This window comes from Sorex fumeus, unplaced genomic scaffold (genome assembly GCF_029834395.1).
Source record: "Sorex fumeus unplaced genomic scaffold, SorFum_2.1 ptg000054l, whole genome shotgun sequence".
In the NCBI taxonomy this organism is placed as follows: Eukaryota; Metazoa; Chordata; class Mammalia; order Eulipotyphla; family Soricidae; genus Sorex; species Sorex fumeus.
The window spans coordinates 3,120,996-3,142,165 of NW_026606111.1; the positions used below are offsets into that span (position 1 = coordinate 3,120,996).

General features: G+C 58.4%; 1 protein-coding gene across 3 annotated transcripts in view; it reads left to right on the plus strand.

Annotated features, from left to right (window-relative positions):
• MROH1 (maestro heat like repeat family member 1) overlaps window positions 1–21,163 on the plus strand; it is a 30,329-nt gene extending 9,166 nt beyond the window's left edge. The window contains exons 9-42 of one of the 3 annotated variants that reach the window (XM_056125110.1): window positions 1,596–1,674; window positions 1,964–2,077; window positions 4,380–4,453; window positions 5,067–5,189; window positions 5,986–6,096; window positions 6,188–6,332; window positions 6,424–6,464; window positions 6,575–6,716; window positions 6,995–7,047; window positions 7,160–7,267; window positions 7,589–7,708; window positions 7,796–7,918; window positions 8,467–8,613; window positions 8,687–8,713; window positions 9,361–9,483; window positions 9,572–9,651; window positions 10,117–10,231; window positions 10,383–10,478; window positions 10,835–10,939; window positions 11,912–12,047; window positions 12,140–12,261; window positions 12,726–12,878; window positions 15,366–15,520; window positions 16,574–16,739; window positions 17,069–17,265; window positions 18,747–18,884; window positions 19,076–19,190; window positions 19,271–19,417; window positions 19,518–19,706; window positions 19,825–19,974; window positions 20,054–20,188; window positions 20,263–20,365; window positions 20,442–20,507; window positions 20,915–21,163. In XM_056125110.1, coding sequence (XP_055981085.1) covers window positions 1,596–1,674; window positions 1,964–2,077; window positions 4,380–4,453; window positions 5,067–5,189; window positions 5,986–6,096; window positions 6,188–6,332; window positions 6,424–6,464; window positions 6,575–6,716; window positions 6,995–7,047; window positions 7,160–7,267; window positions 7,589–7,708; window positions 7,796–7,918; window positions 8,467–8,613; window positions 8,687–8,713; window positions 9,361–9,483; window positions 9,572–9,651; window positions 10,117–10,231; window positions 10,383–10,478; window positions 10,835–10,939; window positions 11,912–12,047; window positions 12,140–12,261; window positions 12,726–12,878; window positions 15,366–15,520; window positions 16,574–16,739; window positions 17,069–17,265; window positions 18,747–18,884; window positions 19,076–19,190; window positions 19,271–19,417; window positions 19,518–19,706; window positions 19,825–19,974; window positions 20,054–20,188; window positions 20,263–20,365; window positions 20,442–20,507; window positions 20,915–21,000 — 3,984 coding nt within the window. In that variant the 3' untranslated portion in view covers window positions 21,001–21,163. Of the gene's footprint in view, window positions 1–1,595; window positions 1,675–1,963; window positions 2,078–4,379; window positions 4,454–5,066; window positions 5,190–5,985; window positions 6,097–6,187; window positions 6,333–6,423; window positions 6,465–6,574; window positions 6,717–6,994; window positions 7,048–7,159; window positions 7,268–7,588; window positions 7,709–7,795; window positions 7,919–8,466; window positions 8,614–8,686; window positions 8,714–9,360; window positions 9,484–9,571; window positions 9,652–10,116; window positions 10,232–10,382; window positions 10,479–10,834; window positions 10,940–11,911; window positions 12,048–12,139; window positions 12,262–12,725; window positions 12,879–15,365; window positions 15,521–16,573; window positions 16,740–17,068; window positions 17,266–18,746; window positions 18,885–19,075; window positions 19,191–19,270; window positions 19,418–19,517; window positions 19,707–19,824; window positions 19,981–20,053; window positions 20,189–20,262; window positions 20,366–20,441; window positions 20,508–20,914 lie in introns of all 3 variants that reach the window. The other 2 variants (XM_056125108.1, XM_056125111.1) reach the window with 2 other exon arrangements.
• Window positions 21,164–21,170: the final 7 nt, after the last annotated feature.

Here is a 21,170-nt window from a genome sequence, read left to right on the forward strand (position 1 = left end):
TGTGTGCATGTGGGAACATGTGTGTGCACTATATCCTCATGCTTCTGTGTGTGCATGTGTGTGCACTGTGTATATGCTTCTATGTGTGCATGTGGGAGCATGTGTATGCTGTGTGTCTTCATGCTTCTGTGTATGCATGTGGGAGCTTGTGTGCACTGTATGTCTGCATGCTTCTGTGCGTGTATGTGGGCTTGTGTATGGGGAGTGTGTCTTCATGCTTCTGTGTGCATGTGGGAGAAAGTGTACTGTGTCTGCATGTGCATGTGAGAGTGTATGTGTGCACTGTGTGTCTGCATGCTTGTGTGGGAGTGTGTGTGAGCACTGTGTCTGCATGTTTGTGTGTTCGTGTGAGAGCATGTGTGTGTGTACTGTCTCCATGCTTCTCCATGCTGCTTTGTATGTGGGAGTGAATGTATGCACTGTGTGTCTGCATGCTTGTATATGTGTGTGTGAGAGTAAGTATTTGCATGCTTCTATGTGGGAATATATGTGTATATTTGCATGCTACTTGTGAATGTGGAAGTATATGGGAGCAAATGTATGCACTGTGTGTCTATATGCTTCTGTGAGTGCATATGGGAGTGGGTGTGCACTAAGTATGTGTCTGCATGCATGTGTATGTGTGTGGGAGCATGTATGTACTGTGTATGTGTCTGCATGCTTGCGCATGCATATGGGTGCACTGAATGTGTATCTGCATGCTTGTGTGCATGTGAGAGCATGTGTTTTCACTGTGAGTGTATGCTTCTGCGTGTGAGCATGTGGGAGCATGTGTGTTCACTGTGAATGTATGCTTCTGGGTGTGAGCATGTGGGGACATGTGTGCACTAAGTGTCTGCATGCTTCTGTGTGACGAAAAGTGTGTACATTCTGTCTATGCTTCTATTATGTGCATGTAGGAGCATATGTGTGTTAACTGAGTGTGTTTCTGCATGGTTCTGTGTAGGAGCATTTAGGAGCATGCACGCACTGTTTGCATGCTTGTGTGTGCACTGTGCATGTCTTCATGATTCTGTGTGTGCCTGTGGAAGCGTGTGTGCACTATGTCTTTTGTGTATTTGGGGGGGGGAGCCTATGTGTTCAGTGAGTGTGTGTCTGCATGCTCTGTGTGTGCATGTGTGTGTTAACTGAGTGTCTGCATGCTTTTGTCTGAGTAGCATTTAGGAGCATGTGTGCACTCTTTGCATGCTTGTGTGTACATGTGTGTGCACTGAGCATGTGTCTGCTTGCTTCTGTGTGTCTGCTTGTGCGTTTGTGCATTGTATGGCGTCAAGCTGTTATATCTATGTGTGCATTGTCTGTGCTTATGAGTGGGCATTTATGCACTGTGTCTGCATGCATGTGTGTAGGGGCATGTGTCCAGGCTCTTTGTGTAGATGTGCTCTGTGCATGGGCGTTGTCTCCATTAGGGTGCCTGAAGTCCTGGACCTTGGCAGCTACAGAGTGCCTCCATGCAGCCCTGAGGCCAGGCCAGGAGTGGCCCCTCTTGTAGGTGCCTGTGTGGATGTTGTGGCCAGGTGGAATCTGGGGCCCAGTATCCTTGGGAGTGGACTGGCAGAGGGCCTCTCGGTAACCTCTCATCTATCCTGGAGCAGATATGTGTGCCTGTGGAGTCCTCCAGTCCCCTGGTGATGAGCAACCAGAAGGAGGTGCTACGCTGCCTCACTGTGTTAGGTACGAGACAGCTTGGGGCTAGGCACCCATGTGCCTGCACTCCCACTTTGGAGTGTCATGAGTGGCAGCTGTGGATGGTGGGGACCTCTGCCTCAGTCCCAGGGCACCCATGCTCCTGCACCTTCCCCCGGGGTTCATGGGACTCAGCTCTGGGTAGTGGGGGCCTCTGCCTGGACCTATCTTTGGCTAACACCTGGCCAGGCTAAAGTCCAGGCCTATTCCACTTGGTCTTGGGGTCTGGAGGTGCCCGCAAGCAGATGGTCACAGTTCCTTTACACGTTGCTTACAGCCTGCTGCTCACCTGACCGTTTATTGGCCTTCCTGCTGCCCAAGCTGGACTCAAACAATGAGAGGGCCCGTGTGGGTACCCTTCAAGTCCTGAGGCATGTCATTAATACGGCTGGTGAGTGCCCCTGGTGGGGGGTGGAATTCCTAGGGTTTGGGATCCCCTCCTTCAGTCAGGTTCGTTGAGCAGGCTGGCGTGGAGGCTCCATGGGGTCTGGTAGGAGGTTGCCTCTGTTCAAAAGGTTTTCCCTGAAGGGTTGAGTCACCTTAGGTTTCCTACCTAGTGCCTTCCTCTCAGTTAAGTGGCATAGATCAGAGCCCAGACAGCTCCACCGAATCTGCTGTCCTCGGGACTGCAAGACCAGCAGCAGGATGTGGACACGTGTGCTTGGGAGGTCACATGTCTTATATCTGGCCCTTCTGGGAACAAGTGTGCCAACCCCATCCTATGCCAGTCAGCGTTGGCTCTCAGCATCTATGGACATGGATGTGGCCAGAATCAGGGTGTGGCAGGGGAGAATGGGGACAGTGGAGCCTCTGCTGCTCTAGGGAGACCATCTCATGGAGAGGAAGTGCTGGGCATGTCTCTTCCAGGTCTTGGAAGATGAGGGGAAGAAGATGAGGTGATTTCCAGCAGCAACTCAGGGCTGCCCTGCCCGTCCCCCTGACTGGCTATTGGTAGATGGATCAGAATACCTGGTGGGGTGCTTCCTCCCTATGGTGGGCAGAATCAGAGACAGGGCCAACTTGATGCCTGTGCATTTTTTATCCATTTGTGAGACACCAGGCTAGTTCCCTGTTCTCTCAGGAACTGAATTCTCTGGTAGAGCCAGAGACTATACAGGGCCAGGGGTGGGAGTGGGGAACTTAGCTTGCATGTAGCTGTCTCCAGTGCTCCCTGGTATTGCATATGACCCCCTGAACAGTGCCAGGTGGGCCACCTCACTCCAGTAAAAAGGCTCTTTAAGAAAGCACAATGCAGGCCAGAGCGATAGTACAGAGGGTAGGACATTTGTCTTGCACACAGCCGGGTTCTATCCCTGACATCCCATAGGGTCCCCCAAGCACTGTGAGGAATAATCCCTGAGCATCTCTGGGTGTGACCCAAAAAGCAAAAAAATAAAAAAAAAAAAAAAAGCACAATTCTGGGGTCGGAGCAATTAGTATAGCAGTAGGGCAGTTGCCTTGCACACGACTGAGCCAGGATCAAGCCCCGGCATTCCATATGGTTCTCTGAGCACTGCCAGGAGCAATTCCTGAGTGCAGAGCCAGGAGTAACCCTTGAGCATCACCTGGTTTGACCCAAAAAGCCTAAATACGCACAGCGGTAGGGCGTTTGCCTTACAAGCGGCCAACATGGCCGACCCGAGTTCGATTCCTCCGCCCCTCTCGGAGAGCCCGGCAAGCTACCGAGAGTATCTCGCCCGCACGGCAGAGCCTGGCAAGCTCCCCGTGACGTATTCGATATGCCAGACACAGTAACAACAAAGTCTCCAATGGAGACGTTACTGGGCCCGCTCGAGCAAATCGATGAACAACAGGAGGGCCTTTACTTTTACCTTAAATAAGTAAATAAATAAAAAGTACATCCCCATTCTGGGTCGGTGGCATTTCCACTTGAGATGTAAAATTCCTTTAGCCAACGAGGGGTGTTCTTGGCTCTCTCCCTTCTAGAGAAACCTATTTTTCCTCAGACACGTTTCCTTTTTGGGAAGTGGGGGGCTATACCTGATGATGCTCAGGGGTTACTCCCGGCTCTGCACTCTGGAATCACTCCTGGCATGCTCAGGGGATCATATGGAGTGTTGGGTATCAAATCCAGGTCTGCCGCATGCATGGTAAATACTCTTCCTGCTATACAATCACTACTGCCCTCAGACACATTTCTTTCTCCCTCATGTTTGCTTAAATGAAACTCACTTCTAATAGAGGAAGTTAAAGTCGTTTCATAATAAAAAACCCAGGAAGGGCTCCTGCTCTGTGTTGGGCAGTCTCAGTTGCATTCAGGTACTACTGAGATGGGGTTGTGTCATGGTGGCTCAGTTCTGGCTTCTGGGGCTCCAGGCTCTTTTGTCACATTTTCTGTGTGCCTCGAGAGGCTGAGGGCCATGACTTGGGTTCTCAGTGGGGCCTTCAGAGCAGCCACTGCAGCTCCCCTGGGACAAGAGGACTGCTCAGCTGATCTCCAGAGGTGCATCGGTGTGGGGGCATGAAGCTGCTGCCCCTGAGTGGGGGAAGCCCCCAGAGGGCTGCCTCGGTCTGCCTGACTCAGTTCTTCCTTACCTGCCAGTTTTCCCACTCTTTCAGATCATGTGCTTTGTGACAAAAGCATCTGTCCCCTGGGGAGAGGGAAGCCACTCTAAGCCTGCAGCCCCAGCACCTGGCTGTCACTGATGGCCTGACTGCTCTGTTCTGTGCAGCTCCCCAGATGGAGGTGAAGAAACCCTTTATTCTCTCCTCCATGAGGCTTCCTCTTCTGGATACCAACAGCAAGGTAGGATGCACCCGTGATCTGCAGCCACCACAGCCCCCCACATGCCTTGCTCAGATTGCACAGGGTCCCCTACTTTAGAGCTCGCCTGGGCTCAGAGCTGTGCAGGTATGAGTACAGGTGTGGTGCGATGTAGAGGTGTGGTTGTAGGTATAAGTTACAGGTGCAAGGATGGTACAGGTAAGGTTTGAGTGCGACTGCAGAGTGTGAGTGACTGGCCATGCAGGTGTGTGTGCAGGGAAGTACATATACGGTTTAAGCCTGTGGGCAGGAATCGGCACAGGTGCCGGTATGAGCCTATGCACGGGCACAGGCATGTGTGCAGGTACAGGTGCTATTTTGGGTGCATGCACAGATTAAGGTGTGTGCAGGTAAAGCATGTGTGCAGGTATGAGCACATGCACAGGCTCAGGTGTGTGTGCAGGTGTAGGTACAGCTGCCAGATGTGGGAGCAGGTGAGAATACAAGTGCTGGTGTAGGTGCAGGTGCAGCGATGAGGCTGGGTACAGGGAGGGGTTTATCACAGGCACAGTGGAGGCTGGGGAGAAGCAAGCTTTCGCTCCTATCTGGTTCCTGGCCTGTGCAAGAACACTTCCTAACCTGCCATTCTGTGTAGGTGAAGCGGGCAGTGGTGCAGGTGATCAGCGCCATGGCCCACCACGGCTACTTGGAGCAGCCAGGAGGTGAGACGATGATCGAGTACATCGTGCAGCAGTGTGCGCTGCCCCCTGAGCCGGAGGTAGGGTACTGCAGGCATGTGCTAAGGGGGCCCCTGGTGCTGGGCTGGGCCTCTCACCTGCAGGCTCATGGGAGAAGAGGGCAGCAGACACTTCTCTGGGCTTTCTTGGTTTTGTTCTGGGGCACACCTGACGGTGCTCAGAGTTAACCCCTGGCTCTGTGCTCAGGGATGACTCCTAGTGGGCTTGCGGCTTTCAGAGTCTTGTGGGTATTTGATATGAAGTCCTGTGTATTGTAGAGCTTGCTTTGGCAATTGTTGCTCTCCCTCTAAACATGCCTGTTTCCTGATATGCGCTTGTTTGTCTGAATGGAGGTGACAGCCTCCTTTGGTCCTTACAGCTCTGCCACTTGCCCTGTGCTGTGCTGTTTGTACGCAGCCTTAGAGACCTCACATGGTATGCGATACGCTGGTGAAGTTGCAGAGCGCGGTTGTCACTCTCAGCTGGAAGCTCCCAGTCCCAGTGAGCTTGCTCAGGCTTCTCCACTCCTGGTGCTGTGGCTCTTCTCCAGTGCTTTCCACGAAGTCCCCATTTCCCCCTGCCAGCTCTTAGACAGCAGGGATCAGGCTCTTCACTTCTGGCGTAACCTGCAGGAAGAGCTCACACTTTATTTCCAAGACCAGAACTAAGCCCAGGAGCTGTTTTCTAGCCCCATCTTAGCTCAGCACCTCCCAGACTAGGATGTGTCATGATGACCGGGCAGGATCTGTCCCCACGCCGAGCTCACTGACTGGAACCCTGGGGAAGAGAGTGGTGGTGGCTGCTGGCCCCATGCTCCTGTCTTCTTCCTTCCCCTAGCCTCACAGGCCAGCCCCTGACAGTAGCGAGGACCTCACAGCTGACAGTGTGCGGGACATTAGCATCAACACCCTCTACCTGGTCAGCACCACAGTGGACAGGATGAGCGATGTGAGTATGCAGCCCCTCTGACTCTGGGCCTGGGCTGATGGGAGTCGCAGGGTCGGGGCGACTACCCTGCTGACCAGAGTGCTGTCCTCAGGTGCTCTGGCCTTACCTGCTGGAGTTCCTCACCCCTGTGCGCTTCACTGGTGCTCTGACCCCACTCTGCCGGAGCCTCGTGCACCTGGCTCAGAAAAGGCAGGAGGAAGCACCCCATACATTCCTCATCCAGTACGATGCTCATGGTGGGTATGCCCCATCTCCTGCACAGGAGCAGCCCCTCGCGCCCTCTCTCTTAGGCCCTGACTGGGGTTGAACATGTCCCCTCATTTTCAGTGAGCCTTCCGACCCCCTACGCCATCATCACCCGACTTCTGGTAAGCAGACGGGGGCGTGCAGTACTCATTCCCTGAGAAGTGCTTAGGGAGTTGTGGGCTACTGCCCTGCCCATGTGCCCACCCTGTGCCAGCCCCTTCTCCTCCTGTAGGCTGTGTCCTGTCGCCCCTACCTGGGTGATGGCCGTGGGGCTGCCTCACTGCGTCTCCTGAACGTTCTGCATCAGAACATCCACCCTGCACTGGGCCAGCGCTGGGAGACCACCATACCCTTGCTGCTGGGGTACCTGGACGGTAAGCAGAACCTGCCCCCAGGAACCCACATTTGCTGGTGGGAACAAGCTGACCCCTCGCACCCTCGGTTTTATGACTGGGGAAAAAATGACTTAATCTGAGTGCAAGAAAGGGTTTAACCCTGTGCTTCCTGCTGGATCTTGTCTGGGATCTCCTGGTGCATGTAGTGCTGAGGCTTTACTAGGGAAGCAAGGCCTCCCCTGGCCAGCGGGCTCAGGGTGGGCATGTAGGTGCTCTGTCAGGGTCATGCTGGCTAAGTGGGCCCCTGGCTATTTCAGAACACACCGAGGAAAGTCTGTTTCAGAAGGAGTGGGAGGAGAAGTTGCTGATGGTAAGATGCAGAGACCCAGTAAAACTGCACTGGGAGGTGGCTGGGGTGCCCTGTCTGGCTGCCATGGCTGAGGGAGGGCAGGGCAGTGCCTCAAGGACAGCTCCTGTCACAGTTCCTTCGAGATGCTCTGACTGTCGTGTCTGACAACACATGGACCTGCCAGCTGAGCCTGGAGATGTGCAAGCAGCTGCCCAGCTACAACGGGATGCCACAGGAGAAGGTGTGCATGGGGGGATGTTCAGGAGGAGGGGTGTGCATAGGGGATGTCCTGGAAGGAGGTGTGTGCATGGGAGAATGCTCTGGGAGGAGGTGTGTGCATGGGGGATGTCCAGGAAGGAGGTGTGTGCATGGGGGACACTTGTTGAGGGTCCCAGTTTTGCCTTTCCGTGGTCCTATGGCCCATGTATGAGGGCTGAGTGGGAAGGGAGGCCTTGTATGCCCTCATTTGAGGGAATATGGGGCTGGGAGGGCAGGAGCCCATCACACCCTCTTGGTGCTCAGACTTCAGGTTCAGGGGTGCTGGGCCTCTCCTTTGTTGCAGAACTTCCTGTACAAGTGCATTGGGACAGCCCTGGGTGCTGCCTCCAGCCCAGAGGTGATCAGAAAGCAGCTGCAGGAGCTGCTGGAGATGGCCAGATACCAAGAGGAGGAGGAGTGCGAGGTGCCCCCCGCCTGTCCCCATAGCCCTGCAGTCCCCACCCCCTGTGGAGTGTGCCTGTCCTGGGTGTGAGGTGTCTTGTCTTGCCAGGGCCTGGCCTGCTGCTTTGGGATCTGTGCTGTCTCCCACCTGGATGACACTCTGGCCCAGCTGGAAGACTTCATCAAGTCAGATGTGTTTCGAAAGTCTGCTGGCATTTTCAGCCTGTTTAAGGTGTGGTGGTCAGATACTGGTGGTGGAGTGGAGGCCGGGAGGACTGCTCCAGACTGGCAGCTGTGTGGGGAGGCACCAGGGGTGCTTCCTAGACTCATGGGACTCTAGTCAGGGGGTGCCCAGTAGCCTGTTTCCCCTTTGGCAGAGCTTCTCCCAGCTGCTGATGTCAGATGATTTGGGCTGCCCAGGTGGCTGGGGAAGGCTGTACCTGATTTGGAAAGGGGCGTCCTTGCTGTGCACCCCGCCCCCCCGCCCCCTATTCCTCAGGTTTCTGTCTCTGGTGACTGCTCTGGAGCAGAATATCAGAGCTGCCTGCTGTGCGTGTCCTCCCCGCGCCCCCATTGGAGCCAGGCCATGCCCTTTCTCATCTCCTCTCCTCCCCTGCTGTGCCCTACATGGCACTCTCCCTATTCCTGGGGTGGGGTGGTGTCGTCCACTGACCAGCAGTGCCTGGGACATGGCTGCTGAGGACACCTGGCATTCAGTGCAGGCTGCTCAGGGGTGGACTGACCTTCCTCTGCTGAGGCCTGCGGCACACTCCCCCTCAGGACCGAAGTGAGAACGATGTGGAGAGAGTGAAGGGGGCGCTGATTCTTTGCTACGGGCACGTGGCGGCGCTGGCACCCCGGGAGCTGGTGCTGCCCAAGGTGGAGTCAGATATCCTCAGGAACATGTTCCAGTACTTCAACACCAAGGTGGGCAGGACAGTGGCGGGGAGGGACCAGATCCCCCTCCACATTGTAACTCACCTCACTTTCTGTCGTTCAGGTTCTGGGAATAAAGGTAGAGACCAAGGTACAGTGTGTAGGAGCTAAGACGGAACCTGCTTTTTCTTTCCTTTGGGCTGGGCTCTGAGCTGCAGGGAAGAAGCCAGGGACAGGCGCAGGACATGCTTTTTCCAGGCCCCCACGCCTGGGCATTTCCTCTCTGGGAGCCAGAGTGGGGTCCAGGGGTTCCTGCCCTGGATGGGGGTTGGGGGAACCAGCCAGGGCAGGCATCTTGGGCCATAGCTTCCCACCTGCCCCTGCCCCCAGATGCTCTGACATGCTTGGGAGAGGGTGAGTTCCAAATCAGGACTTGGCGTTGGCCACACTAACCATTTCCCTTCTGGTAACTTGGCACTAACTAAGGCGTCTCATGGCCCGTCTGGGAGCAGGCTGTGTTCCCCCGGGATGTTTGCACCCATCTCCTCTTTCGCCTCCACAGGGCTTGACTGTGGGACAGGCAGGGAGCCCCACTCAGCTGGGGCTCTTCTCAGGGGGCTCCCCTCCTTCCCACCACCAGGGCAGGGGCACAGGAGAACTAGCCCTGTGTGGTCCCTGCAGCTCTGACAGGCACTGGGGCGCTGGCTGGAGGTCGCTTTGCAGGCAGGGCTGAGGGCTATCCATGGGTGGGGGAGTACCTGGGCCCTGTTGGCGGCCTCCAGCCCAGTGTCTCCCCAGGACCCAGCCCTGAAGCTCTGCCTGGTTCAGAGTGTCTGCATGGTCAGTCAGGCCATCTCCAGCAGCGCCCAGGCCTCTTCCTTCCACTTCTCTCGGAAAGCGGAGCTGGTAGCACAGATGATGGTGAGAGCAGGCAGCCCGGCTGCCCCAAAGGGGGCCTCGGATCCCTGAAGGCTGGGGCAAAGGCTGAGTCCAGGACTGCCTTTTGCAGGAGTTCATTAAGGCCGAGCCCCCGGACTCCCTGCGAACCCCCATTCGGAAGAAGGCCCTGCTGGCTTGTACTTACCTGGTGTATCCTGTCCTAGTGGGTCTGGAGGGTATGCAGGGGTGCATGGGGCGGTGAAAGCCCTGCTGACCTCACTGACCCGGGGTATCCTGTCCTGGTGAGTCTGGGGGTATGCAGGGGTGCATGGGGGGGCGTGAAGGCTCTGCTTGCCTCACTGACCCGGGATATGCTGACCTGGTGAGTCTGGGGGTATGCAGGGGTGCACAAGGCAGTGAAGGCCCTGCTGACCTGCACTGACCCAGGGTATCTTGACCTGGTGGGTCTGGGGGTATGTAGGGGTGCATGGGGAAGGGGGAGGTAAGGCCCTGCTTTGCCTCACTGACTTGGGGGTATCCTGTCCTTGCAGGTGGGGGGCAGTGCAGGGGCGTGTCGGGGAGCTGCTGGCCTTCACTTACTTGGGCTGCCTTATCTAGGTATCTGTGGGGTACAGGGGGCTAAAGACTCCCCTACCCCCTTAACTTGCTACTCAGCTCCCTGGAGCCAGCTCTGGAAGAGATGGTGCGGGCAGACTTGATCCATGTCTGTCTGCAAAGTGTCCTTGCTGTGCTGCCTGAGCCTGATGGGGATGACTCTGGTGGCCAGGAGGTAGGGTGATCTGTGTGTGAGTGTGTTTGTGTATATGTGTCTCTGTGTGTATGTCTCTGTGTGTCTGTGTGTGTCTGTGTATGTGTGTTAGAGGTAAGGCTGTATGTGTGCCCATGTGTGCAGGACTGTCCTGGGCCCTCTGTCTCTGCAGTCCCTATACCTGGACACCATGAATGCCCTGGAGAATTTGCTGACGAGTCTCCTGCAGCAGGACTTGAGCCCACAGAGTCTGCAGGTCATGGTGGAGGTGGGTGCCCTGCCTGTCAGTTTGGTCTCCCTGCCCCAAGGCACCCCCAGGTACCACAAGGGCCGTTGGATGCTGTCTTACACAGGCCAATGAGCAGGCGGTAGCAACCCTCCTGGCAGGTGTGTTTGTGGCTGGGATAGGCCATGTGAGCCCCTGTCTGTTGGGGGAATCAGGATGGCGGGTTGCAGCAGGCAGCAGGTCTTCTAAAGCCCAGCTCTGGGTCCCCTGGCATACTCCTTGTGTCTAGTGAGGCCAGTAATGAGGGGGTGGCGACATGGCAGGCATGAGCTGCCGTGGTGCAGGGCCACGGCTCCCCATGCAGGCTGCAGCCTGTGTGAAGCCCTCCTCTTCCCCAGCACCTGAGTCCGTGGATCAAGTCCCCTCTGAGCCACGAGCGGGCCCGGGCGCTGGGCCTGAGTGCCCACCTGCTGCAGCACTTCTTGGAGCACTTGCGTGTCAGCGTGAGTTCAGTTGTGGGACTGTCCTCAAAACACCTTCACAGCCTGGGAATCCTCGCTGCACAGGAAGCTGGGTGTGCAGGGGGAGGGGCAGCCTGGCCAAGTGGGGAGGCTCAGTTAACTCGCCTCCAAGTTTCCCTCTGGTCTTCTAAGCAGTGCTGGGAGCAAGTGGGCAGGGGTCACTGCCACTGCTGCCCAGCCTGTCCATGCAGGCCTGATGAATACTCGGGATGCTGTGGAGCCAAGGCTTGAACTTGGACCTCGTGTACCCCAAGCCTGTGCTCTAGCCCTCTAAGCCGTCTCACTGGCCCAGGATCTGGAAATTGCCCAGACTGATGAACTTTCAGACTGCTGGTGGTTCCTTTCTGTGGCCAGCTCTGCTGCATCTGTTTCCCAGGGTTCATCTTTCTCGCAGGCTCCAAGGCCTGCTCCCCACAGGGGCCCGTGGCACGGAAACACCCTGGGTCCCACGTGTCAACTGGCTGGAGCAAGGGAGAAGCAGCCCTGTCCTGTGCCCTCACTGCTATTCTACCCCCTCTGTGCCTTGGACTTGTTTCCACCTGAGCTGGGGGCTCTGAAGGGTGGGGTGTACTGCTCCCTGGGAAGGCCCCCATGGGCTCAGCTGTGAGATGGGGAGCTCAGCATTTGAGGATAGCAGGTGGGACTCTCTCAGTAGAGAGTGCCTCCTCACTACAGGGCTCTCTGCTTTCCTGGGAGGGTCTGAGTCTACAGAGCCCCGCAACTTGCTGTATATACCCACCAGCCCCTCAGGGGCCCACACCCGGGCAAGAATTCACTGGCCATGGGGGCGGGGCCATGCAAGCCTCAGCCCTGGGAATGAAACTTTTGCTGGCCACTTTCTTTGCACCCCTGGGTTCCTTCTCTGATCACCCCCGAGTTCCCCCTGCACCCCTGGCCCCCTCTTTAGTCATCTCCAGAGTCCCCTGCAGACCCCTTAGCCCACTGCCTCTCCAGGCCCTGGTGTCCTTCCACAACCTGGGCCTCCTCATCGGCCTGTTTGCTCCCCGGTGCACGGACCTGTGCCCCGCCACCCGCCAGGAAGCCGTGAGCTGTGTCTACTCACTGCTCTATCTGCAGCTGGGCTATGAGGGTGAGGCTTGTGGGCTGAGGCCGCGGGAGGAGGCCCAGCAGTGGGGAGCTGCTGGGAGCCCCCAAGCAGCGCTGCCGTCTCCTGCCACACAGGCTTCTCCCGAGACTACCAGGATGAAGTAGCTGAGGGGCTCCTCACGCTCAAGGAGGCCCTTGCACATACTGAGCCGGCTGACCCCAGCCTCCTCTTCCATACCTCCCACAGCATCGCCCAGGTATTTGCCAGCATGGCAGCAGGCACCCCTCCCCAGCTCAGTATCCCGTAGGGCTCAGAAGGCTGTTCCTGGCACCCCGCAAGCCAGGGTTGAGCTGTGGCTTATTTGATTCCGGGGTGCATGGGAGTGATTGGGGGTGAGTGCGTGGGGCCCCTTGGGGGCTGGGCACTTAGGCACCATGAAGCAAGGCCCTAGCCCTGGGTGAGTCAGGGAGAATGTGACTGCATGAAGGATCCAATTTCCTTGGAGGAACTTGTGTCCAGTTTGAGCAGTCTTCCTGGCCAGGCTGCTCCAGCGTAGACATCCCATCCCACTGGGCTGTTCTGCTAGGGGGTGGGGGCTTTCCTTCCCTGATGGACAGGAAGTGGGCATTGATGGGGGCCATCTGGCTGCCTGGGGACTACCCTCCCGGCCCTGGGATGCTGGACTGGAAGGGAGACTGAGTCCCCACCCTCTCTGTGAAGATCATCGCGAAGCGCCTCCCTCCCGATCAGCTCATCAGTCTCCTGCTCACCTTATTCGAGAGCCTGGGGGACCCCGACAAGAACTGCTCACGAGGAGCCGCAGTCATGGTCAGCTGCCTGCTGAAGGAGCGGGGCGGAGTGCTTCTGGAGAAGGTGCGGGGTGAACCTGGCTAGGGAGTGGTGCCCCACATCATCTGGGCTGCCCTCACTTGGGCCCTGGGCTCTGGGGCTTACCTGTGCAGGACTGGGCCTTGTGGTACCATGCCAGGGCAATGGGCAGGTCCAGCTTGACTCCATGGGTGGCCTGCAGGCCTGTCTCCCTGACACCATCTGTCCCTTTCTGTGCATCAGGGTTTTATTGGCATGTCTCGGGTTGTTTCCTGAAGGCGGACACTTCCATGGCTTCTGGCTGTGGGACCCAGCACTGGGTTGCCTGGGTGTCAGTGGGTTGCCTGTCCTTCTGACTGATGGGCTCCAGGTGTGAGGCTCTGAGAGAGGTGGCCACTGTTTGCTAATGGAGAAGAGTGGGGCAAGGGCAGGTATTTGGGGCCCAGTGAGGCAGGGGTGGAACAGCTGTTGCTATACTTCTTGGCTCCTGGTATGGAGGCGGTGCCTGTGTTTCACATGGGAGGGTGACATGGGTGAGCATGTCCTTCATGGGCAACATACAGGGGAGTGGGATGGCATGCCCACCTGTTGGTGTGAATTTCTGGAGCACTTCCAAGTGCGTCCCGTCGCTGCTAAGCCGCTTCCTTCTTCCAGTTGTCCCTGGAATCCTGTTTCTCCAGTCTCACTTGCTGTTGTTTTTTTATAGTTAGCCACCCCCTTTTTTTTTGTGGGCCACACCCGGCTGTGCCCAGGCTTACTCCTGGCTCTGTGCTCAGGGATCACTCCTGGTGGGCTTGGGGGACCATATGGGATGCCGGGGATTGAAACTGCCAGCCACACACGAGGCAAGAGTCCTCCCCGCTGTGCTGTCTCTCTGGCCTTGACAGTAGGCACCCTGATGGAAGTGAGGTTTTGATTTGTGTTTCCCTGATGATCAGGGATGTTGAGGCTCCTCATGGGCTGGACTCCGTCTGTCTCACCTGTTTCTAGTCAGGCCATGTGCTTGGCTGTATCTGAGTAGCAGGTTCTTTGATTCGGATAGTAGCCCTGTCAGAACCTTGTAGATGGGCCCGGTCTCTACGCCCTTCTCTGGCTGCACTGTCCTTGGGTTTGTGCAAGCCCTGCTGCTCTGTTCTTTTTGCATCTTTCCATGGCATCAAAGTCAAGACCCTGGGTGTGGAGGAGTCATGAAACCTTTCCCATTTCTTTCTAGGAGTTTCCATATTTGAAGATAGGGGCCCAGGAGATTAATGCAGAGATTAAGGCACTTGCCTTACATGTGGCTGACCCTGGTTTCAACCCCAGAACCATGCATGCTCCCCTGAGTCCCAATCTGTGTGACATCACAGTTTCCACCACTCCCCATGCCCGATTGAACTTAGGGGTCACCGTTCTCTTTCCCTGCTGAGGCTCCAGCCCAAGCCTCAGCCATGTGGTACACATGCTTTCCGTCACGAGCCCTGTTACTGCCCAGCCCGTCCCTGGAACTGCCTGCCGTGCTGTCCCTTGGCTCATCAGCTCCCTCAGGCCTACAGGGCTGAGACTTGTGGCCCTTTAATCCCCAGGGGTTAGAGCAGGTGCTGTGGAGTCCCTGAGGCCAGTCAAGCAGGGGTTCCACCCACCCCCACATTTGGTGACTCGGTGGCAGAGGGGCTGTCTCTGTAGGGTGAAGGCAGTTCTCTGGAGCTGGCTGGCTGGCCAAAGGGTGCTCATCCTGCCAGCCTAGATCCCTGAAACCTGCTGAGAGATCCACTTGGATTGAGTGGCTGAGTGGCATTCCCAGGGGCCAGTCACCCTGAAGGGAGGGCCCAGGGCCAGTGGACACAGCCTCTGGCCTAAATGCATGGATCCTGCTGGCTAGTTGGGGCAGTGATGGCTAGTGTTGGTGCCGGGAGCCAACAGTCCCAGGCTGTGCGCTTCCAGAGACCATCAGATGCTCTCGACCCAGAGGTCGCAGCTCCTGGGACTTGAGCTGAAAGCTACAGAGAAAGCTGAAAGTCCTGGAGAAAGTCAGAACTTCTGCTGACAGGACAGGAATCACTTCCCCCTCCACCCCAGCAACCATCTGGAAAGAGAAGTACAATGGAAGAGACTGGGCTGCGGGTCGGGGCAGGACCCAGTACCCCACAGGCATCTCTCCCAGTGATGTGATGTCGGAGATTGCTCCCTGGTGAGCAATCCTGCTCCTCTGGGAACTGCCCTGGCCCGAGGCCCCAGGGATTAAGGAACTGCTGCTTCTGCCTCCAAGCCCATCATACACCTTCCAGTTGCTGTGAGCTGAGGGCCAGCACCCTACCCAGTCCTCCTCACACTGAACTCCCCAGAGTGAGGACCACTGTGACTTCTGCAAGAGGCTGGGGACAGGAGGTGCCTGGCTTTGTAAGGCGGGGCTGGGATCACCAGGTATGGGAAGCATTGGGCAGGCCTGACTTCCCTTTGGCTAGGTTGGTGAGGACCAGCCTCCTTCAGGAGACCCCAGCCTTGGCATGTGGCATTGCCTGTCCCTGCCACACTGAGGGGCTCTGCCCACAGGTGCCTGAGATTGTGACTGTGCTGCGTGCCAAGCTGCAGGAGACCCAGGAGGAGCACGTCCTGCAGGCTGCCCAGCACAGTGTGTACCTGCTGGCGTCCCAGCACCACACTGCCGTGGTGTCCAGCCTTCTGGGAAGCCCCCTGCCCTTCGACAGGTACCAGAACCCCCTAGGCCAACTGGAAACCTGAAACTCAGGGTCTTAGACTGGGGAGGCCACTAGCGCTCCCTGCCTGTCGCCCCCTCACAGGTCCTGCCTGAGCCACCTGCGACGCTGGCTTTTGCTGCAGTCCTGGTGCTTAAGATCATGCCTGGGGCTCCTGCCATGAGGTGTGGGGGCTGTGCTGCCCCCCACCTTACCCTCCGCTTTGCGTCTTCCTGCCTGGGTGCAGGTTGGCTGTGTGCCGATGGGTTCAGGGTCTGTGGTGACCTGCGCATTCCCATCCCTACACTCTACCCTTCCCACTTCACTCACAGCTCCCATTCATCTTGCTGGGACCTGTGGCACTCCTGGAAGCTGCCTAGGGCACGGGGGGGGGGGGGGGGGGGGGAGGGGGGGCGCCTAGCTAGAGGCGTCTCCATCCCTGCCCGCTCACTTCCTCTGCGCCTTCTGTGTATCTTGCTGCTCCTGTTATCAGCCTGTGCCTAGCTCTGCTCCCATTCTCTCCCCAAAGAGCCTCATTCTTCCTGCTTCAGACAGTTTTTTGTTGTTGTTTGGGTCACACCCGGCAATGCACAGGGGTTACTCCTGGCTCTGCACTCAGGAATTACTCTTGGAGGTGCTCAGGGGACCATATGGGATGCTAGGAATTGAATCTGGGTCGGCCGCGTGCAAAGCAAACACCCTATCCGCTGTGCTATCACTCCAGCCCCTTCAGGCACCTGTTAGTGCCTCAGGTCAGGCCTCCATGTGGCCTGACCCTCCAGTTTCTACCTTTGCTTCTCACATTGGGGATTAGAGCGAAGTGAGTTTGGAGGGACCAGAGTGATGGTACAGCCAGGAGGGAGCTTGCCTTGTACATGGCCAACCCAGTCCAGTCCCCAACATCCCATATGGTTCCCTGAGCCGTAGCAAGGAGCAGACCCTGAGCACCTCTGGGTGTGACCCCAAAGCAAAAACACTTTGGATCTGAGTCAGGGGGCTCTTTCTGTGGGCTGGAGCTGTGGGAGCCTCAGGAGGGCACAGCCCCAGGTAACATGTCGCCCCCAGTCATACCTGCACCCTATGGCGTGCCATGGCTGTGGAGCCCGGCCTAACTGCCCAGGTGCTGGGGCTGCTGCTGGAGAAGATGGGCAGGGATGTCCCCTTCAAGGAGAGCCGCACCTTCCTGCTGAGTGCCTCCCCCGACCGTGTGGCGACGCTGCTGCCTCTCGCTGTGAGTGGGGCCTGGGCACTGGGATGCCTCCCAGGTGGCCATGCTGAAAGGCCAGTGGCAGCATGCTGGGAGCCTGGCTCGTAAAGGCCTGCAGGTGCAGGTCCCAGGGAGAACACTTGTTTTATCCTGGGGGAGAGCAGCCCCCCTCCTGTGGAGCTGCCAGGAGCAGATGTTGGGCCCCAGCCCCACAGGCCACCCCCATCCCTTCCCCAGTGGACGGCCACACCTTCTGTCTGTCCACAGCGCAAATGTGCCGGAGGTCTGGGTGGGACTCCGGGCATGTTGTGTCTGCTGGCCGGCCCAACACCTTAGAGACGGTCTCTTCCCAGGCTACCTGTGCACTGCATGAGATCGCGTCCACCCCGGGATCCAGACCAGGAGTCCTGGAGTTGTACCCCCAGCTGTTTGCCACACTCTTGCTGCGTATCAGCTGTACTGTGGGTGTCCAGCTGCCCCGAAACCTGCAGGCCAAGGAGAGGCGGAGCACCAGTCTGGGTCCAGCAGCCAGAAGCCTGGACCCATGCGGGTAATATTCCACTTATGGACAGTGAGGGAGAGGCCATGGGGTCCAGAAGTGGTCCGTGGGGCTGGAGTCACAGGGTTCTTGCATGCGGCCACCTGGGTTTGATCCCCGGCATCCCATATGGTCCCTTGAGCTTCTGCTAGGATTAACTCCTGAGTGCAGAGACAAGAGTAAGCCCTGAGTGCCACCAGCTGTGGTCCCAAAACAAACAAAAAAAGGTGATAGGAGATGCATGCTGCTCCCACTGGAGTGTGGTCTTCCTGGCTGTCCCAGGACGAAGGAGGCAGCTGCAAGTGTGCAGTCAGAACTGGGTTTAGGGCGACCAGCAGGCTTGTAGGCGAGCTATTGGGAGCATTTGGGGTACAGGTGAACCAAGTTCCAGCTCTACTTCCACCAGCAGACAGAACAAGACTGCTGCCCGCCACACCTCCTGCCTCTACAGGGGCTCCCCATCACATACGGGTGAGGGAGGCTGCTGGGTCCCCAGCGTGCAACAGCAGGGCAGAATCAGAGCTGCTGTGGCTGGCTTGGGACATAGCGTTGTGGAACTCCGTGCTGCCACGTGTGAGCAGAGGAAGCTAAGACAATGCCACTACCCCTAGCTCCTCACTCTCCTGGGCCGGGTTTGACTCCCTCCGGCAGTTGCCTGCTGTACTCAGTCTGAGTGGACACATGAGCCCACAGTTCCTCCCTAGGAACGCACTGCTCCATTGGTGACCAGTCAGGTCTGGGCAGCAGCACAGGCCTTCACCTATGAGGAGCGGGATGCAGCCTGGGCCTCATCACTGCTCTCATACAGGAGCCCAGAGCCTGCTGCCCCCAGTGCTGGGCCTCTGCTCTCATACCTTCCTGGGTAGTGAGAAGGGAGCTAGAAGGCGGGGTGGGGGCCTGGCCACCCAGTGAGGGCAGACACCATGTGCTGCTGGCTGGCAGGGGGCAGGGTGGGGCCCGGTGGGTGTCAGCGTCTACCTCCTGTGGCTCTTCTGGCTGTGCCCTTCAGTGAGCCCCGGGACCCTGCCCCAAGTGCCCCTCACTCAGGCATTTCCTGGTAATGGGCTGTTGGGAGTCCCAAACAAGGCTGTTGCTCCCAAGAGCTTGAAACCCCCATGTGAATCTCCACCACCCCGCTGACTAACCCTGTGTCAGGGCCCCGGGGCTCCCTCCTTTGTCCTGGGGACAAAGCCTAGCAGCTCGCAGCTACAGACTGGCGAGACCGTCTCACAACGGCCTGCATCTCCCTTGAACAGGCTCTGGACCAGTGACCTCCCTCTACAGGAGGGCAGGCCACTGCCGGTGGCCCCTGGTGAGAACAGGGCCGGGGGGCAGGGCCTAGTGCAGTGCATCCTTGACATGGCAGGAGCACATGCAGTGCAGAGCCCCACACTGAGGCGGGGAGAGCCGAAGGACAGTCCCTCCAGTGCCCCTCACAAGCCATGACAGCTGGAGCCAGGCATGATGCTTAGCCCTGGCACCTGTCCTTGCAGCTTGGCGGTGAACGCTCTGCAAGCTGTGCTGCTCAGAGCAGGCAATGAGGACGTGGTGCAGAGCCTGGAGCAGGATGGGGGCTGGGGGCTGCTCCAGACCCCGGGGGGTCACGAGGAGGGTGTCGCTCATCTGGCCAGGTGAGTCTGCTGACAATGGAGGCCCCTCTGCCCCCAGTCCTGTTTTACCTAGTTCCGGGGAGACCAGGTGGGCAGATCAGGACCCCAAGGAGAGGAGGGTGTGTGTGTATGCGCATGTGCCTCCTACCCTGGTCCCAAGGTTGGGGAGGTGGTACAGTGGCTGGGGTAGCCCTGTGTGATCTCCTTCCTAGTGCCATGGCGAAGTTCGCTGGCCCCCGGCTGCCCTTGGTGATCAAGGCGCTGCTAAGCACGCAGAACAGTGTGTACGAGGCCCAGAGGATTGCCTCCACGGCGTTTCTGGCCCAGGTAGGGGAACTGCTACCTAGGGGGCCTGCGAGCTAGCCCAGGGCCAGGGGAGCTGGTGGTTAGAGCACCTCTGCCTCCAGCTGCTTGGCAGCAATGTGGCGAAGGATCTGATGCTCCTGGACTCACTGCTGGACAGCCTGGTGGCCCGGCAAAAAGACCTGTGCGCTGGGGTGCGGCGGCTGGTGCTCCGAGGCCTGGCCAATATGGCCTCCTGCCCTGTGGAACAGGTGAGTCCACACCTCCCTGGCAGTCGGGGCAGGGACAGGAGGCTGTGTGCTGGGGACAGCTGGGGCAGGGGCTGGTCGCAGCTGAGTACCATGTTTCCAGGTGCAGGCCCACGGTTCCCAGCTCCTGACGGCCATGATCAGTGGGCTGGATGACAGGGACGACCCCCACAGCCTGGTGGCTCTGGAGGCCATGGTGGGCCTGGCAAGGCTCCTGGCCCTGCTGGCACCAGGGGACCTGCGCTGTGTGCTGCTGCATGTCGCCATCCGCATCCGGCCCTTCTTTGACAGTGTAGGTGGGGCCGGGCTCACTTCACTCTTCCTTGCTAGCCTCTGTGGCAGTCCCAGGTCCCACAGGACAGCACCTAATCCCTGGGGAGTGACTGTCACCCCCACCCCCCATCCCCCAGGAGAAGATGGAGTTTCGGGCTGCAGCCATCCGTCTATTTGGGCATCTCAACGAGGCCTGCCACGGGGACTGTGAAGATGTCTTCCTAGAGCAGGTGGTGGGCGGGCTGGTGCCCCTGCTGCTTCACCTGCAGGACCCCCAAGCCCCTGTGGTCAGCGTGAGTAGCCAGCAGTGGCTGGGGAACCTGGTGGGGCGCTGGCAGGCTCAGGGCTCAGCGCTGCACTCCACAGGCCTGCAAGTTTGCCCTGCGCATGTGCAGCTCCAACCTGGAGTGTGAGGAGCTGGCAGAAGCCTTTCAGAAGCACCTGCAGGAGGGCCGAGGTCTGCACTTTGGAGAGTTCCTCAATACTACCTGCAAGCACCTGGTGAGAGTGGGCAGGGGAAGGGTGCGGCAGAACGGCGGGCTGGGCAGTCCGCGTCGCTAACGGCCACTCTCTAGATGCACCACTTCCCGGATCTACTGCCCCGCCTGCTGAGCACCAGCCTCTTTTACTTTAAGAGCTGCTGGGAGGACGTCCGCGCAGCCGCCCCCATGCTCACGGGTGAGCAAGCCCCACCCTGCACCAGACCCCGCCCCTGACCCCGCCCCGCCCCTGACCCCGCCCTCTCCCCCCGCAGGGTTCCTGGTGCTGCACGTGGAGCCAGAGCACCAGCCCCAGGTGGATCTGGAGCAGCTGGTTCTGGGTGAGCCCCTCCCAGCCAGTCCCCGCCCCCAGGTCAGGACCCCCTAGCTGTGCCGTCCAGGCCCGCTGACCCTGTGGGGTACCAGGAAGACTAAGTGATTTTCCTGGATTTCAAGGATTTTTCCCTGTCACTGGTGACCTCATCGTCTCTAGTAATTCACGGAAACTTCTTAACTGTTCCAAGTGCTTAAAAAACACTAAAAAAGGAAAAACTATCTTTCCGTTGGCTCCTGAGCCCTCCCATCAGAGGCCTGTCTTAGGAGGTGGCGGGCGGGCGGCCTCACATGCAGGGCCAGCCCAGCAGCTCCTGAGTGGGGAAATGAGCAGGAGGGACCCCAGCTCAGGCCCAGCGCCGGGGGAGGGGGGGCTGACTGGGCATCACACAGGCAGCCACTGCCTCTCCCTCAGCACTGCAGCTCCTCCTGAGGGACCCGGCCCCCACCGTGCGTGTGAAGGCTGCTGAGACTCTGGGCCGCCTGGTGAAGTTCGCCTGAGGCACAGGGACCCCTACAACAAATACCAGCAGATCTGCCCCCCGCCCCCCCAGGCCATGCCTGCCCTTCCAGAGGACACAGCTGGGGGCCGGAGGAAGCAAGCCGGTGTGCCCCCACCTACTTCCAATAAAGCCATCTGTGCCCCACGTGGGGTTATGGGGTACCCCCAG